The following is an 18,650-nucleotide window of genomic DNA, read 5'->3' on the forward strand; positions in this document are numbered from 1 at the left end:
GCTTCCCCTTCAACCTGCAAGTGTCATGTTCTTAGCATTTTTAATGACTTCATATATGCAAGTCTTATTTTTCAAAAAAAAGAAAATGATCTCCCTCTGGACAAAGTTCACCCTAAGAAATCTTTTTGAACTAAAGCATAGCTTAGCGTGAATGTGATTTGAAACAGACACAGTATTTTCTGAATGATTCTGTGGAGCAGAGTCTTTTCCCTTTTATTGATTACACTGGTCTATTACTTGAACAAGAAATGACATAATAATGGTTGAAGTCCTTGAGAGTTTTTAGTTGTTTTTTTAGAGCAGTTACCCTACTGTGACAAGTAAAGTTATTTCTTATAAGGCAAAATAATAACTACTTTCTTTTTTTTTTGAAATGGAGTCCCACTTGGTCTCCCTGGGTAGAGTGCTGTGGCACTCTAAGGAACACTGTGGAGTGTCACAATGATGGAACATGGTGTCTACAACACACATCCTATCCCTACACCTTCATCTTCTAGCTCACAGCAACCTCAAACTCTTGGGTTCAAGTGATTCTCCTGCCTCAGCCTCCCAAGTAGCTGGGACTACAGGCACTTGCTGAGATACCCAACTACCATGTTTCCCTGAAAATAAGACCTACCCCCAAAATAAGCCCTGGCAGGATTTCTATGCATTTGTTAAATATAAGCCCTACCCCGATAATTAGACCTAGTGATGGGCGTGGCTATGCAGCACACCATGCAGATTTCAGCGCAGAGTAGTAAGGAAGACTGGAATACCTTTTATCTGCCACAGCTCCTTTCTCTGAGCCATTTGCACTTGTGTGGGTGCATGTGTAGTAACTGTAGTTGCAGGCATCCTATTGTGCACGTGCAAATGGCTAGGGGAAAGGAGTTCATGCATCACTAGCGCCAGCCCCACAAACAAACCCTGTCAGGTTCCAGAAGAAGATGACGTAACTGTATTTGAATAAATGTAGATTGTTGTATTATACTTAACAAAAATAAGACATCCCCTGAAGATAAGCCCTAGTGTGTCTCTTGAGAAAAAATAAATATAAGACAGTGTCTTATTTGGGGGGAAATAAGCCAGTTGTTTTTACTTTTAGTAGAGATGGGGTCTTGCTCTTGCTTAGGCTGGTCTCAGCCTTCTGAGCTCAGGCAATCCACCCATCTTGGTCTCCCAGAGTGCTAGGGGTTATAGGCATGAGCCACTGAGCCTGACCCAATAGTTACTTTCTACTATGAAAATTTTTCTAGAAATTTTTGGGACCCAATTTTATAAAAATATCCTTGACATTTTGAAAAACTAACAACACATTTGCAAATAATTGCAATTTTGCCTGACACTATGGTTATGGGAAATTATTCTGTTTTACCTGCTTTCCACGTGGGAGTAATTACGGTTCTCAGATCTACTTCCATAGACATGTATACTCATGTTTTTCAATTATGTACTCTGTAACAACCAATACCAGCTAGTATTTTTTCTTAAACTGACGTCTTTGAGCAAAGCAGAAAAGCTTCATTGAATCAGCCAGCGATTGAACAGTCATCACAAGGAGTAGAAAGTTAGATTACTTGTTAATTTGCTCACAGTTATTTCCCATTAGAGAGCACCCAACATGGCCATCTACACTGATGGAACACTGTGTCTACAACACAAATGCTCCCCCCATATCTTCTGCTCACTTTGTACTTTCCAAGGTAAGGGTGGCGGCCTCCAGTTATTAACATGTCTTCTCCTCGTTCCAGAATGCAGCGGACTGCACAACCATGTCTAAAATAGAAACATAGCAAGAAAGGTAAACTCTTTTACCAAGTAGGTGTTATCTGAGCTTTATATAACTCCTGGTAGGAGCCTGAGTGCAGCTGAGTGGTGCCACCTGCCTCATAGAACATGGAACTACTCTGCACACCTGCTGATCTCAGGCACACATAGTGGCCTCCCCTCCCTTTGCATCAGGGCCGAATGCCTGGCATTTGCTGGAGCCTGGAGACTCCAGGATATTGCTTTAGGGGTGTCCCCACTGTGATAACAACCTCTATTATTGGCAAACATTCCCAAGGCCACATTTAGACTGACACAAATGGAGGTGCTCCTTGATGGGACAGATCTGGAATCAAGGTCTTTCTGCCGGAACTGACTTTATTACTCAGCAAAGAAATTAGGCCTTCTAGTTGTGCCTATTCCATAGACCACTTCCTATGATGATGTTTCGAGATACTCCAAAGAGTATAGTAATATAAACTAATGTAAGCATAACAAAGGCAAAGTCTCTATTTAAATAAAGACATATACATATAGCAGGCCAACAGGTGCTAAGGACATATAACCCCTGCCTATTCAGGACCTATTTCTCTCTACTTTCCAGGTATTCCAGGTTATTTATATATATATATATATATATATATATATTTTTTTTTTTTTTTTTTTTTTGGCAGTTTTTGGCCGGAGCTGGGTTTTGAACCTGCCACCTCTGGCATATGGGGCCAGCACCCTACTCCTTTGAGCCACAGGCACTGCCCACCAGGTAATATTTTTTTCTGTGGATTTTATTCTTTTCAGTAATTGATTCCTTTATACATACAGTAGAGCCTCCACAGTTGATCACTTCTCTACCACATGTATGTATCAATGCAGTAGGCCTAGTTCCCTATGTTGACTACCTTCTCATGTTGACCAGTCCCTTGGCTTAGTCAACTTGTTGAGGTTCTATTATATGTTTTTTTCTTTCTTCTTAGTGAAGGGAGTCATATCTAAAGTAATTGATTCTTATTTTGATTCTTATGGGACAAAGCTTGACAATATAAGGCAAGGAAGTTGTCATAAGCTGACAGCTTATTTGTGTTTGTATATTACATGTGATTTTAAATAATCTTGGCCCAGACTCTTTCTCATTAATCCTGATATTAAGAACCTTCATTGTGACTTCATTTTATTTTTAGCATATTTAGCAGGTTTTTTCCACGTACTTGTTTGCAGCAAATGCGGTGACAGCTGCCATGATGCCAGTTTTGAGTATCTTCCCTCCAAATGCCCCCCCAATACGTCTCACATGACACATGACCTTGTTGGCTGGGAGCTTCAAGGCTGAGGCAACCATGTCCTGTGAGTAACAACAATTCTGATTAATTTGACAGTTGTGACTACCATTGTCACACCTATGACCTGAACAACAAGAAACTGGATGGTTATGCTAAATAATGGGACAATGGGACAATGTTCAACCTTGGCATGCATCCCCAACTGCTCTCAGTAACATTTGGCTAGAAGGATGTTGCCAAAACTATTATTAATTATCTCTTTGTTACCAGTGGATCCTTCAATACCTACTAGATTTTATATTTTCCCCATGAACCACACCCAAAGTATCCTTTTTTCACACTAGGGACATGTTTCCTAGGGCAGTGAGATTTCACGGGCTTCAACATCTCTCCCAGCTTGGGTCTCTTCCTGCATCCTACTGTCTCCCCAGAGAAAGAGCACGTTTCACCTCCCATTTTGATTACTGCTAAAGGTGATCACTTGGTCTTCCATGGATGCAGATCTTACTCTTTCCTCCCATCAAAATGTTAGAGGTCACTTAGTCTCAATAACCAATTTTTATAGACAGGGAATGTGAAAGAGATTAAGGGAGGGGTCCAACATCACATAGGGAGTCATGCAAACAAAAGGCCCCTACTTTAATAATACTCTTTTAAAAGCTTTGAATTAATACCCAAATCAATATGTCTATTAGTACATTTTTATCTCTAATTGCTCTTTTTTTGTTTGTTTGTTTTCTGGAGACAGAGTCTCACTCTGCTGTCCAGGCTAGAGTACAGTGGCATCATCTTAGATCACTGAAACCTCAAACTACTAGGCTCAAGCAATCCTCCTGCCTTAGCCTCCCAGGTAGCTACAGGCATACACCACCATGCTCAGCCAATTTTTCTACTTGATGTAGAGATAGAGTCTTATTGTTGCTTAGGCTGGTCTTGAACTCCTGAGCTCAAGGGATCCTCCTGTTGTGGCTTCCTAGAGTGTGAGGATTACAGGAATGACCCACTGTGCCTGGCCAACTCTTGATATAATTCTGCTGGCAGAAACCATTTAGCTATGTCTCCTCCACAGTGCCCTCATGTTACCTGTATGTATTTGGGAAACTGTGTGGACACATAGACATCCATTTCTCGGTCCTCTCCTTTGGGAACAGCAAGCATGCTTTGGGTTTCCATATAAAAATGTTCTTGACCTCCCACGTGCATTTCACCTGTTAAAGGAAGATACATGAAGGTTGAGGAAGCAACCTGAAAGTACAGGTAGTGTCCTCAGCTGTTGTCTTACTGGGCAGAAGTTCCACTGAGAATGCCTCTGCTGGGCCAGCATGTGGCATAGTGAAGGGTAACAAACAGCAGTGTTTTGCTTTTAGTATAATTGTAGACTTGAAGTAGGGTTCTGTAGGGGAATTGGTTGTGGTAGCCAATATGCTAGGCCACAGAGCCCTGGGGAAATGTGTGCCATTTTCTAGAGTCAAAATACTATGCCAAGGAGACTTCAATTCTAGGACAAGATGACGTAGATGTACTTCTCCCTGTTCTTCCCATTATATACAGCTAACTGTCCTGAATATTATACATAAAATAGGCAGAAGAAGACTATGAAAGGGAAAGAGAAGAAGGCAGCCCAGCTAAAGACTTCAGGACCCAAGGGAAGATGCACAGTGAGTTCAGGGTTTTTTGTTGTTGTTGTTGTTTCATCATTTGCCTCACAGATCCCAGACTTAGTTCTGGAAAAGCCAGCAATCTAAAAACACTGACAGGCAAAGGCAAAAAAAAAAAAAAAAATTTACTCTCTCTAACCAAAAGACCGGAAAAGGAGAGGCCTAGGAAGACAAAACGTTTTTAGACAATAACCACTCTACTCCAGATTAACACCACACACACACAAAATAGACTGGAGAGAAAAGCCTCAGGAACCTGTGTGCCTATAATAAAAGATCTAACATCTGTGTCATTGGAAGTCAAGGATTTGAAAAAATAATGGATAAAGTTCCCCAAACTCGGCAAAAACCACGAACCTACAGATTCAAGAAGCTGTGTGATCCAATAGGAAAAATCCAAAGAAATACCTGCCAAGAGACATCACAGTCAAACTTGAGAGAAGATAAGGACACTATTGTGAAGGCAGCAAGAAAGAAACACGACTTCATCCACAGGGCAGCAGACTGCTCCATCAGAGAACATGGAGGCCAGAGAAAGCAGTTGGAAATATTTTAGTGCTAAAAGACCTGTCAACTCAGAATTCTACATCCAGTGAAAATATCCTCCAAGAACGAAAAAGACATCAAGACATTCGCAAATGAAGGAAAACTAATAGAGTTTGTTTTCAACAGACCTACTCTAAAATAATGGCTAAGGGAAGTTATTGAAACAGAAAATGATTGAAAAAAAAAAAAAGAAATCTTGAAACATAAGGAAGAACAACAGAATGAATAAAAATAGAGGTAAAGACTTTCCTTCTTTTGAGTTTTCTAAATTGTGTTTGAAGGAAAATTACAACATTGCTTCATGAGGTTCTTATATATGTAGAAAAAACCATGTAGGACGATTATCAATGATGTTCTACATAAGGGAGAATGAAGGGACAAAAAGGGAGGTAAGGTTTCTAGACTTTACTTGAACTGATAAAATGTTGATACCGATGGGATTTTTTTTAACAATGTTATTATATATAATGTGCCATCTTGAGCACCAATAGAAAAATCTATTCTAGGAGATACACAAAAAAACACTCTCAATAAATCAAAATGAAATTCCGAAAATGTTCAAGCAACCCACGGGAAGGCAGGGGTGGGTAGGATGGAAAGAAGAGGGAACAAACAGAATATGATTATTGTCAAATGTGTTAGGTGGAAGGCAGAACTTTCATAACTTAAAACTACACCCAATAATAGTGATTTGCAAATTGTTTGAAGGAGATTTCCAAGGAAATATTTGGGATGGAGTTTAGATTTTCTCTCTTATCCAAAATCTGAGTAAAGAAAGACCACAGAAGAACGAACCAACTCTGCGTCACTTATAAACTATACACACACATTAAATTTCAACAGCTCAGATCTTAACTTCAATTTAAGCTTTTATCAAAATGTGAAAATTCACATTATTGTCACTAGGCTCAAATTCATGGCTTCTGTATTACCAATTCTGCCTATCCAATCGGAATTTATTCTGTTAAGTGTTCACTGTATTTAAAGTACACAGAGCTGAAAAAATACTAGAGTTGTTTGTATTTATACCTGCAAAGTGGACAAAGGTCCAGAGCCCTGTATGTTGTACTGCCCACTCCTTCAGCCTCCCCTCCACCCCCTCCGTGGCCGCTCTTCACCCCAAGTGTTGCTCTCACTCTCTATGCTGGAAACCAATTTGATCAACTAATCCTTGAGATAAAATGCTATCCCACTGTGAGTTTAGGAGTGATTCCTTCAGGCATATTTACATTTTAATAAGAGGCCCTGAAAGCCCCAAAGCTACTAAGATATGACAGTGTCTATCTGTACCATGCCCAACGGGACAGGTTGTGGGTGAAATAATCTCAGTTTCAGGGCTTCCGAGGTATCTGACAAATCCTACTAAAGAGATTGTCATCGGTGCTCTGCAGGGTAAAGCCCATCCCAGCTAACAGAATTTCAAAGAGATAAATGAGAAGCAGGATAATGTAGAGGAAAGAATACCAATTTCGGAGTTGGGAAACTGAGACGCGATTCTGGTCACTCACTTAGCCTTTCTGGCCGCAGCTGGCTTATTTATAAATGGGGATCTTTAACGCCCTGCCCTGCTATGACACCAGGATTAGGTAGGGCTGAAACAGATCTTCACAGCGGGTAAAAAAACAACAACTACATCATTCCCTCTGAGAACACATTTAAGACTTGATGTAAAGCTTCACATATTTGATCTTCAATTTTTTTTCTTTAAACACCTGTTTTGTTGTTTTTTTTTTTTTTTTTGAGACAGAGCCTCAAGCTGTCCCCCTGGGTAGAGTGCTGTGGCTTCACAGCTCATAGCAACCTCCAACTCCTGGGCTCAAGCGAGTCTCCTGCCCCAGCCTCCCAAGTAGCTGGGACCACAGATACCCACCACAATGCCCAGCTATTTCTTGGTTGCAGCCATCATTGTTGTTTGGCGGGTCTGGGCTGGATTTGAACCCGCCACCTTAGGTGTATGTGGCTGGTGCCTTAGCCGCTTGAGCCACAGGTGCCGAGCCAACACCTGTTTTCTTAAAAGGGGCAGATAAAGTGTCATTATGATAATGCTATGGGTATTACTTCCTGTGACCTTTCATTGAAATAAGTAGTCAAAAATTCTTAGTCCAAATGACAATTGAAAGAAAAAAATAGACTCAAACCAGTTGAGTCCAGAAGATGAAAACTAAAAGCTTTTAAGGATTTCTGTATCATTTTTATATTTATCAACAGGGTATGGGTTAACAACAAGTTAAAAAGTTAAAAATTTTAAGAGACAGACTGAAAAGATCACCCAATTGAATTAAATAATGAAATAAGATGCAAGGAAAAATAGAATAAGGTGTCTTTCCTACAGCTTCCAGGTGGCATGAGATTCAGTCAGCCCCTCGGCAGTTTCAGGTTTAACACACCTATGGAGCCAAGAGACGCAGCGGGTTTTGAATTCGAGTATCTGAGCTGAGTGATTCCATGCTACCCAGCTCTGGCTCTGTACCCAGGCTGGTATTTGTGTATTACAACTCTTCCTGAGCTTGGGATCAAGGTTGGAGAGAGAAAGTAAGGAGATAGGAATTTCTAATAGGCGCTAAGGACCACAATCCTAGAAATTCACTTAAAGAGAGACAATACCAACAGTCTTTGCTCTGAGATGTGGCAGACCCAGCAGAGACCTTGGGAGGCAGGCGTTGAGGACGGTTTTCACAGCATGGACAGCAGCAGAGCGTAGTTAAAAAAAGCATGGTTTACTAAAGCCCTGTGACAATTTTTTTTCCTTGGCTATAAAGTGTATTATTGAGACAACTGGAAACATTTAAATAAGATCTGTAGATTAAGTAATAGTATTGTGTTGCTGTAAACGTTCTGATTTTAATAACTGTGTTTATGTAGGATCATGTCCTTGTTCTTCAGAAACAATCACCGATTATTTTAGGAGTAAAGAGACATTATTTTTGCAACTGAACTCTTAAATAGTTTAGAAAAAATATGTGGATCTCTCTCACCCCCAACACACACACACACACTCAAAGCACACATATAAATGTATGCACTCTTCCAACACAAACAGAATGGCAAAGCAAAATCTTATGCTTTTCCCCATCAGATGGGGAAATATGAAGGATGACTGGGAGTTTCTTTAATGTTTCTGCAAATTTCATGTAAGTTCAAAATTAGTTCAAAGTTAAAAGTTATCAAATTTTACTAGAAAATTATAATTAAGTATTTTCTGAGAGGGACATTTAGTTTTAATTATATACATAAAGGAAAGATATCTGAGAGAAGAGGGAAGGAGAATGGAGGAGGCAAAGAAGGGAAGAGGAACGCAGAGAAGGAATAGCAGGGAGGGAGACAGACCCAGAGACCAAAAGGAGGAAAGAGAAAAAGTCATAGGATTTGGAAATCCTAAAAAGGTATCAATTCAACAACCAACTCTGTCACTTGGTAGCTGTTGTGTGACCTTGGTCACACTCCATCATCACTCTGAGCCTCAGCTTCCCAACCTGTAAGACTAGGATAATAAAACCCTCCTGCAGGGTGGTTGAGAACAGGAGAGGAGACGAATGGTCAGTAGGCTGGCAAGGGCAAGGTCTTGTTGCCCACGCTGCCTCTCCGCTGCTTCTTCACCCCCACCAGAGAGAGGGGGAAACGCATTTGTGAATGAGGCGTCTATTTCAGAGAAGGCAGAAGGCCAAGGGCTGTTGACTTGGACATGCTGAGGAGGCTTCCAGGGTTGCTTCCCTCCCACCATCTTTTTACCTTCGAGAATTTGATCAACCACTTTAAATGCTTCATCAACATTTCCATATTCCAGTTTCCTTTCTGGCTCGAAGAAAGAGTTGTGCTGTATAGCTTCCTAGGAAGAGAAAAGAGAGGAAGCCTGGGCCAAGGTCCAGCCCTCGGGAGGCAGCCAGCCAGACCCCAAGGCAATTCATCCGCCCCAGCTCTGGAATCCCATGAACGTCCACCACGACCCTGTGAGCTGAGCTAAGAATCCAGCTTAGAAAGACTCCCCAAGGAGCGAAGGGAAATGTGCTCAGGGAGTCCTGAGAAAATGAGTATGCTCAGGAAAGACCTGGCACTGAGGTGACCCCAGAATGGTGCTAATATTTTCCAGACAGATTATTCTCTTCACTTGGCAACCCATTTTATGCACCTAAGGCCGCATAGCACAGGGGCTCAGCATTGTGTTCATTTTCTCCATTTGCTGCTGTTTGTGGGACTGTTACTTTACCTCTCATAGCCTCATCTGTGAAATAGAAGTAACAGCTGTGCACATAGCTGCACTAGGGTTGTGGGGAAGATGAAACGAGACATGTGAAGACCTTCCATGGTGCAAAGTAAACACTCAGGGATCGGGCCCACTGTGGCTCTGCTGCTGGCCCCACACCCCTCCTTTGGGGAGGATGAGTACTTAGACAGTGGCTACAGGCATGTGGCTACTCTAATGCAGGTTGCTTTTCTTTCCTATCCCATGGAATTTATCTTGCTATAATCCATGTGTCCTCTGTCAGATGTGACATGCCAGCTCTTACCAGCGTTATCTAAATGGCTCATTGTTCACTGATGAAATTCTAGACTGCTGACAATTGGAGATTCTCCAAACTCTGGTTCCCACTGGCCACCAGTAGGCATCTAGACCTATCAAACATGCTTAGAGGGATGCACTACTGTGATCCTGCCGCTCCCTGCTTCCTCTGTTGGAAAACTGGGTTGGCTGGTTCTTACTGCCTGAGACCCAGGTTCTTTGATAGAGTGTTTGTTGACTGCTTCTGTTACTGACTAGCTGTGTGACCTTGGGTGGCCCTATCTTGTTGTTTCCCATCAGAATGGGGATAACAAGACTGCTGTGAGTATTCAGTGAGTTAATACATGAAACCGGCAGCCACACAGTGAGCTCAGGGGACGGTCTAGCCCTGGGCATGCTGTTGATGTTGACCATGATTAAGGAGAGATTCTGTTGGGGAACCCATTTTTTCACCACGGTCATCAGCCTTCTCAAGGTAGATTCAAGAAATGTGATGCCAATATATAATCAATTACAAGCCCACAGGAATGATAAGACACACATACAGTCTAGCAAGGGGGGGCGGAAAGGAAAGGAGGAGGGTAAAGGGGGAGAGCGATTGGTGGAAGGAGGGAGGGCAATTGGCAGAATCTCAACTAATGTGCACAATGTGAGGGTGTTGAGCACACACCCTGGATGAAGGGCTCAACTACAACTTGAACTTTACCTTGGAAGTGAGAACAATGTAACCTAAAAATTAGTACCCTCATATTAATTTAAAAAAAAAAGATTAAAAAAAAGAAATTTGGTAGAATTTTTACACTGAAACTACTAAAAAAATCTGAAAAGTATAAGCCCACTAGGTTAAACCTTGGTGGCAGTGACAGAGGTATATGTGTTCTAATTCTATTTTGATTGGTAACACACTTCTTACTAGAATAAATTAATAATCTTTTCTTATTAGTCTAAAACTCAGATACTCTAGTTTGGAAAAAAGAAGCCCCATCTTGTAAATCCTACTTTTAAAAGTTTGATCGTTTTCAACTTCACTTGCTGCTTGCTCTCTGAGTAACTTTGAGCCAATTTCCTGAATATTTCTAGGTCGGGACAGTGATAAAAGAACTGCACTGTGTCGGGAGACAGGCAGATTCTCCTGCTATAAACTTGGACTAAATCCATCTCATCCAGTTCATGGACCTTGGGGTGCTTAGATCTCCAATCAAACATGTGGTAACTCTTTCCCACCATGCCAAAGTTTGGTATTTGATGCTGGCATTCCCTGGCAGTCCATTAAGGATCAGCTGGTTGGAGCTCAGGAGGGCAAGGAGGGTGGCGTCAACTTAGTCAGTGGGACTTTCATTTGGCTGGAAGGTTAGAGGAGGAAAAGGCGGAAATTTAGTCCTTGATATTGGGCAAAGTATTACAAGCCAAATTTTGATGAAACATTATATAAATAAATTCTTACTAAGAAGCAATTCTAACCCTACAGCAACATTTTGGAGAAGGACCATATAAAGTGAGCAAGAGCGGCAGGCAACGTGTAAATGAAAAGGGCCCAGACGGGAACAGAATGTCTGAACTGGGACCTGGCAGGAAAACTTGGGAGGAATAATCACACTTGGACCACAACTAAGCTGCTATATTTTTGTTTTCTTGACATGAATTTATTTTAATTTAATTTTTTTTAATTTATTTTAATTTTAAAACACTAATGAACGTTTTCAGAAACAAACTCCCTATTCCCAGACATAGAGCAGCGTGTCAGGAAACACCTTCAAGGCCAAGTTCTCCTGGAGATGCTAATCTTGCCCAAGTCATCTCCTCTTGTTTTCTGCCCCAGGCCAGGCTTATCACCTGAAGAACCAGTCTTCACTCAGTGCTGAAGCTAATTCTGCTCTCTCAGAGTGAGGGAGTCTGTCTGCAGGGAGCCTAGTCCTGCTGTTTCCCCAACTTGTATAATCTTTCATTACTCAGAGAATTGTAAGAACCAGTGGAAGGTATGCAGAACACCCTATCATTTCACAGAGATGCCTTGTAGCCTTTACACAATCCTAGCTCCTTTCTAAAAATCAAGATAGAAAATGCAGTTCTCCAATTTAAGTTGCCAAAATACCTGTAGGCATTACATGATCTATCTCACAGACTCACTTAAGTTATGCATTAAAAAAAATCTAAAAATAATTTCTCTGGTTTCTACTTCATAGAACAGCTTGTTGGTCCTTGCTTTGCACCTGTGAGAACCCGGGTGAAGTTGACCACAGAGGCACAGGGTGGATCCACTGCCTTGGCCACTGCTGGCTGCCCACCTAGCATTCCCCTCCCTTTCTCCTTCCACACAGTGCTCAGATTCCCATTTAGGGCTCCTCGACTCCCCTATATGGCCCATGAGCATCAGAGAAATACACTCAGCAGTGACCAACAGCCCCTCCATTTCTCTTGCCAGTCATTAACTCAAAGTTGGACACATGACCTAAGTGGCTTAATCTAGGCTGGGTCCCAGGACCTGTGCTTGAAATGCTGCTGTGATGGAAGGCAGGTGTCCTTGTGCCCATTGGACATGAACAAGGGAGCCCAGGCTGCCCAGGCTGTCCTCTTGCCTGTGGGGACAAAGTCTACACTGTGGGTGCCAGAGGGAAACCAGGTCCTTGGGGAACTGCATACAATGATGTCATTTGGGGACAATAAAGTACCTGTGTTTTGGAAGCCACTTTGAGTCATGTTTTCCTATTACAGTAGCTGAAAGTACTTTAAGTGATAATGCTGCTGATGTCTGGTCCTCTGGCCCCAGAACTGCCCCCACCATCGAGCTCATTACCTCAATTGTGAGGATCAGTGGCTCCAAGTCTTGGTAGACAATCTTCACTTGCTTGGCAGCGCGTTTGGCCTGAACCTCAGACTCTGCGATCACAGCACAGATAAGCCGACCCACACAAGACACCTACACACAAAAAAATCTTTGTTGTCAAGGAAGGCACCACGTCCTCTCTTTTGCTCATTTTCCTCCTCCCTGCCAGCACAGGGCTAGATACACACAGATGTGGCCCCTTCACATCTGTCCATGCCTATAATCACACTGGGTCTGCTGGTGCCAGGCACTAGGGGACATTGAGAGCCTTGTGCTATATCATTGGCAGTGAAAGTTGCTGGGAGGCAGGAGGGAAATTGTCTTGAGGACAGTGGACTCAGGCTACAGGCCAAGCCAATGGGACTTCTGGAGGGCCTGCTGGCCTAGGAAAACTGTTCCATGGCCTGTGGCTGCCTCACCACACCACAGTCAGGGATGTTCTGAGAGAGGCAGATTTTTTTTTTTAATTGTTGGGGATTCATTGAGGGTACAAAACACCAGGTTACACTGATTACATTTGTTAGGTATTGTCCCTCTTATAATTGTGTATTGCCCCCAAACGGTGTCACACACTGAGCCCCCGACTCCCCTCCCTCCTTCCCTCTCTCTGTTCTTCCCTTCTCCCACCTTCCTCCCTCCTTCTCTCTCTCTCTGCTCTCCTCTTCCCCCACCCTCTACCGTGTAGTTGGTCATAAATTGTCAAGAGGCAGCTTCTGTCTGTATCAATAGGTAGGATTAGGAAGTGACAGCTGTTCTCAACTGCAGAAAGGGGGTGACCTGGGAAGGGGAACCCCTGTGTGATCACACAACACAAGTCTCTGCCCACACACTGGCTCTTCATGAAGAGACATGAAACTCATTTAGCCAAGACACAACCAAGCACAGAGCATCCCCTTTTCTGGGGCTGGCAGCCCACATCGTTCACCTGCTGGTGGGGTAGCTGGTCTACGGAGTTCACGTGGGGATCAGGGAAGAACATTTAGTGTGGGGAGAGGAGACTCCAGTCTCAGAAAGGTAAAACAGTTCACTGTTGACTTCTCTCTCCCACCTAACACCGCCATTCACAGTTCAAATTTAATCACACATTAAAAAAATCTACTTTAAGGCTCGGTGCCTGTAGCTCAAGTGGCTAAGGCACCAGCCACATACACCAGAGCTGGTGGGTTCGAATCCAGCCTGGACCTGCCAAACAACAATGAAAACTACAACCAAAAAATAGCCAGGTGTTGTGGCGGGCGCCTGTAGTCCCAGCTACTTGGGAGGCTGAGGCAAGAGAATTGCTTAAGCTTAGGAGTTTGAGGTTGCTGTGAGCTGTGATATCATGGCACTCTCTACCCAGGGTGACAGCTTGAGGTCCTATCTCCAAAAAAAAAAAATCTACTTTAAGTTATTAGGTCTTTTCCACAATGGGCATGTAATAGTTTTATCATCAGAAAAAAAAATTGCTATTAAAAACATTAAGCCTAGAACAACAAAAGCCACAACCAATGTGGCAGGGCAGTGAGAAGAGAAATGAAATCAGAATGGCAACATGTTGACAGTTTTTGCAGCTGGGTGATAGATCCGTGGGGTTCGTTGTACTATTAGTCTTTATTTTTGTGTATTCTTACAATGAAAGAAAATTTTAAGGCATAAGATGAATTTTAAGTGAATGTTTAAAAGGAATTAAACCTGCAAAGGCCATGATTGCTGCTGGTGCTGTTTGGTGCTGTCTATGGAGCTGTTCTTTGCTCTCTGCAGACACTTGGTTTTCTCCTGTGACAGGCACAGAGGCGTGGTCCCTGAGATGCTCATAATCTACAAAAGTGCACCTCAGAAGGCAGGTAATATTGCGCAGCTGGGACCAATTTTACTTATTTAGTTAACATTTATGCTAAGGTCATAATTCTCACTGTCTCCGCCAGTGCTGCACAGCCCTGCCGTGGGGGAGTTTCAACCCTGAGTTCAAACTTTCCATCATCAAGCTTTCTTTGTTATTGACTATATCTGCTAGGGAGAACCAGAGGCTGGGACTGTTTGAGATAATGAAGCTCTTTTGGGTAAATACTGAACTGAGATATCTAAGTTTGGCAGAAAACATGATGACTGCTGTGCTTTCTGCATTTTCTGGTAACTTGAGATACAGTAGCCAATATTTTAATCATTTTCAATATTAAAATGGCAACAACAGTATCACTGTGCCTCTCCTCATTTGCCCTAGTGTATGGGAGATAGCCTGTGGAATACACAGAGGAATCAGACACAGGCACTCACTCAAGGAACTACTCTAGGTGGGGAAATATGTAAGACACAGAATAAAAGAGCTTAGCACAAGAAGAGAAGTACAGAAAAGTTCACTTTGTTTTCTTCTCCAGGCTCTAAGCTGCACGAGGGCAGGGGCCACACTTACTTATACAGCCATGGTGAGCAGACATAATAGATGCTCACTTAAAAAAGGCCCCGAATACATGGCAGTATGAATGAATGAGCCAGAATAAGTTCAGAGAGGGAAAGAAAACTTCTGGCTTAAAGGATAAGAAAAGGCTTGAAGGTGGATATACCACTTGAACTCAGGCTTCAGCTTGGGACACACTGGACTGTGGCAATAGCAAGAGATTCTCAGGGAAGGGATTTGCAAAGAAAAACTATCACAAATCTCTTTCTGTTTATTCTTTCTTATGTGTTAGCAGCATACTACATTGCCACCAGAAAATATAAAACACTGAAGTGTGTGCATGTGTGTGTGCATTTGTGTACACACAGCAGAGAATCTGTAAGTTGACTACCCAAGGGGCTGTAATAAACTGGTCAATATACGGAGCTGGTCAACACAGAGAACTAGGCCTCTGTACTGATATGTACATGTGGTGCCTGTCTGGTCTATGAAAATTAGGTCCACTTAAGGAGGTGGTCAATGTAGGATGGTGGCCAACTATGGAGGTTCTACTGTATCTATATAGTGTGTGTATATGTATATGTGTATATGTATATCTCTATATATATTAGAGATAAGTTCTTGCTCTGTCACCCAGGCTGGAGTTTATGGCCCCATGATAACTCACTATAACCTCAAACTCCTCAAACTCCTGGGCTCAAGCAACCCTTCTGTCTCAGACTCCTGAGTAGCTAGGACTACAGGTATGCACCACCCATGCTAATTTCTTTTTTTTTTTTTTAGAGACCCTGTCTTTGATCTTAAGTGATCCTCTTGCTTTAGCCTCCCAAAGTGCTAGGATTACAGGCTTGAGTCACCATACATGGCCTAAAGTATCTTTTATATAACTAGTCAATTCCTTTATTTATATGGACAATAAATATATTTTAATTTATTCAATATTAGAACATAGAGTTTTATAATAAGCATTCAAAGAATGCAGGAATCTTTTATTATACAACTAACTTTTAAGAAAATATAAAACAACTTGGCACCTGTAGTATAGTGGTTACGGCGCCAGCCACATGCACCAGGGCTGGCAGGTTTGAACCTGGCCTCGGCCTGCTAAACAACAATGACAACTGAAATAAAAAAAATAGTTAGGCATTGTGGTGGGGACCTGTAGTCCTAACTACTTGGGAGGCTGAGGCAAGAGAATCGCTCAAGCCCAAGAGTTTGAGGTTGCTGTGAACTGTGATGTCATAGTACCCTACTGAGGGCGACATAGTGAGATTCTGTTTCAAAAAAATAAAATATAAATCACAATTAACTAAAGAAGTTATTTTTCAAACAGAAAGCAAAGATGCAGTACCTTATTTGTTGCCAGAAATGTCTCAGATTCAGAGAAAAAGCAAGATTTTATGCAGCCAAGATGTTCCTCGGTTAGGATGTCCACCACGCCTGGCAGGTTAAAAGCTTCTGATAGGTCAATGGACCTAGGTGATAACACACACAGCAGAGCCCCTTAGAGCAGCCAGACCATTGAAAAACACAGGTAATTAGAGAGTAAGATACGAGAGAGGTAAGACATGATAAATAGCTGCTTCCGCAGTTCTCACTACAATTAGGAGAACATTTCTGGGACAAGGAAGTTATTTTAGGAATGGAAAAAGTGTAGTTAATTCTACATTTCCATCGCATTTCATCTCTGATCGGCAATGGATATTGCCAACAACTCATTTACCTCCTTCATCCCATTGCTTGTCACTCATGTGACTTAGATGAGAAGCAACCACTTATGCCTATCAGGTAAATTCACCACTTACACAATCTTAGCATGAGCTCTTGAACTAGTTACAAAAGTCAAGAAAAGTTCCCGGTCCATGGCAGGCATGTCATCGCAGTAAATGGCTTCTCCCGTGGCATGCTTCATACCAGACAGGTGCATGATGGGGTGGCCAATTGGATCTTGAGGAAGCTGTTTTCCATCTACATTCTGTAACAAAAAACCAAAGTATACTTTTTATAGTTGTATAGAGAAAGTGGAAATAATCATGTTATGAACATCTCCCCAAAGAGGGTAGCCACATAATTTACACCCAAACCAGAACACTTTTTTTTCTTTTTGGGAGACAGAGTCTTGCTTGATTACCCTCAGTAGAGCGCCATGGTGTCTTAGCTTACAGCAACTTCAAACTCTTGGGTTCAAGTAATCCTCTTGCCTCAGCCTCCCAAGTAGCTGGGACTAAAGGCACCCACCACAGTGCCTGGTTAGAGATGAGGGTCTTGCTCTGGCTCAGGCTGGTCTTGAACCTGTGAGCTCAGGCAATCCACCCACCTTAGCCTCCCAAGTGCTGTGATTACAGATATGAGCCACTGTGCCAGGCTCCAGAACACTTTTGAGAATGAAAGCAGTCACTACAAATAGTAACCCCAGGACAATAAGCCTATTACAGTCATTCAACAGGCAAAGTCTTATGTAGAGTCATGATGTTGTCTTTGTCTTCTTTCACTTTTTTTGAACAGAGACTCCAAAAATCTCTCATGGAAATTCCCTTTGTGTAAGTGACTTTAAATCATTCTTCCTAAACAACATAAATGCACGTCCTCTTGCTAATGCTCATGGATTTCTTAAAATTTTTTAATCCAAATTACTTTATGTTTTATAGAAGCATGGTACATATTTTACAGAAGAGCATGATGATACTGTGACTGGGTTTATAGAAAATATTGAGAGTGTGACTTTCAACCAGAATGGCCTTTTTACCACTAGTTTGAGTAAGGAAGTCTAAGAAATAGATAATCCTAAAAAAAAAAAAGGAAAAAAGCAATAGACAATCCTGGTAGAGAATAAAGCCAAGAGACCTGCAATTTGAGTAGTGATTCATTACTGTTACTCTTTCGTAGAGATCGGTAGAGACATAAGTACCTTAAATGTGCTTCATTAACCAAAGTGGAGATCATCCAACATGAAGTCTTCCCTGATACTTTGAATATGAGAGCAGTTGGTTTTCCTAGTTGGATGGGTATTATAAGAATTGGAGGAAGAAAGGATAGTAAGATAAAAGACATGACTAAAGCCAAGCTCAGAGCCCGAGGCAAAGGCTGTTTCTGAGCTAAGCCCTGTGGCAATCCCACCCTTGAGTCCTGCATCAGCACTGAATTTGGTGCTGGGTTGAGGCCAGACTCCCAGAGGTTTCCTCTAGAAGACTAGGGAGTAAGGGACATACATTCAGGTTGGCCAGCGTGAGAGCTGGGAAAAATCTATGGAAGCTTCCCCGCCTCTACCCCAACTGCTCCCTCCTACTGCAGTTCTCAGGACCACCTGGAGCCCTGGATCAGGGAGGGGTCTTCCTTTGAGATGAGCCTCACAGTGCCAGGCTACACATCGTATGGCAGAGGAGAGGGAAGGTAAGACGTGTCACCGACAGAACACATCTTGGGTAAAACTCTTTATTAGTAGAAAAAAGAAGCTGACCATTGTCATCTAAGGCATCTGAAGGGATAAAAAGCTAAATACTTTTGTATTGGATTACCAGAGTAGGTCTATTCAGTACCTACTGACAATCCATGAGATATTTGAATCCACCTACCACTTCCCTCGAGTAAGCCCCAGTCTGATGGAAGTGCTCCAAAGCTCTCACGCTAGATGTGCAATCCGAGGAGAGCTGTCTGGAGTTCCCTTAATCACTGAGCACACTGTCTTTACAGGAAGATGTTTTGCTTTCTCTTCCTTTCTAAAGAT

General features: G+C 42.3%; 1 protein-coding gene across 1 annotated transcript in view; it reads right to left on the minus strand.

Moving 5' to 3' along the window:
• AOX1 (aldehyde oxidase 1) overlaps nt 1–18,650 on the minus strand; it is a 69,231-nt gene that overhangs the window by 18,181 nt on the left and 32,400 nt on the right. Inside the window, exons 17-23 of the mRNA NM_001308454.1 lie at nt 16,732–16,901; nt 16,278–16,401; nt 12,523–12,645; nt 8,960–9,056; nt 4,110–4,234; nt 2,955–3,088; nt 1,671–1,758 (exon numbers count right to left, since the gene is read on the minus strand). Coding sequence (NP_001295383.1) covers nt 1,671–1,758; nt 2,955–3,088; nt 4,110–4,234; nt 8,960–9,056; nt 12,523–12,645; nt 16,278–16,401; nt 16,732–16,901 — 861 coding nt within the window. The remainder of the gene's footprint in view (nt 1–1,670; nt 1,759–2,954; nt 3,089–4,109; nt 4,235–8,959; nt 9,057–12,522; nt 12,646–16,277; nt 16,402–16,731; nt 16,902–18,650) is intronic.

This window comes from Otolemur garnettii, unplaced genomic scaffold, assembly GCF_000181295.1.
Source record: "Otolemur garnettii isolate 467f Iridium unplaced genomic scaffold, OtoGar3 scaffold00013, whole genome shotgun sequence".
Taxonomy (NCBI): Eukaryota; Metazoa; Chordata; class Mammalia; order Primates; family Galagidae; genus Otolemur; species Otolemur garnettii.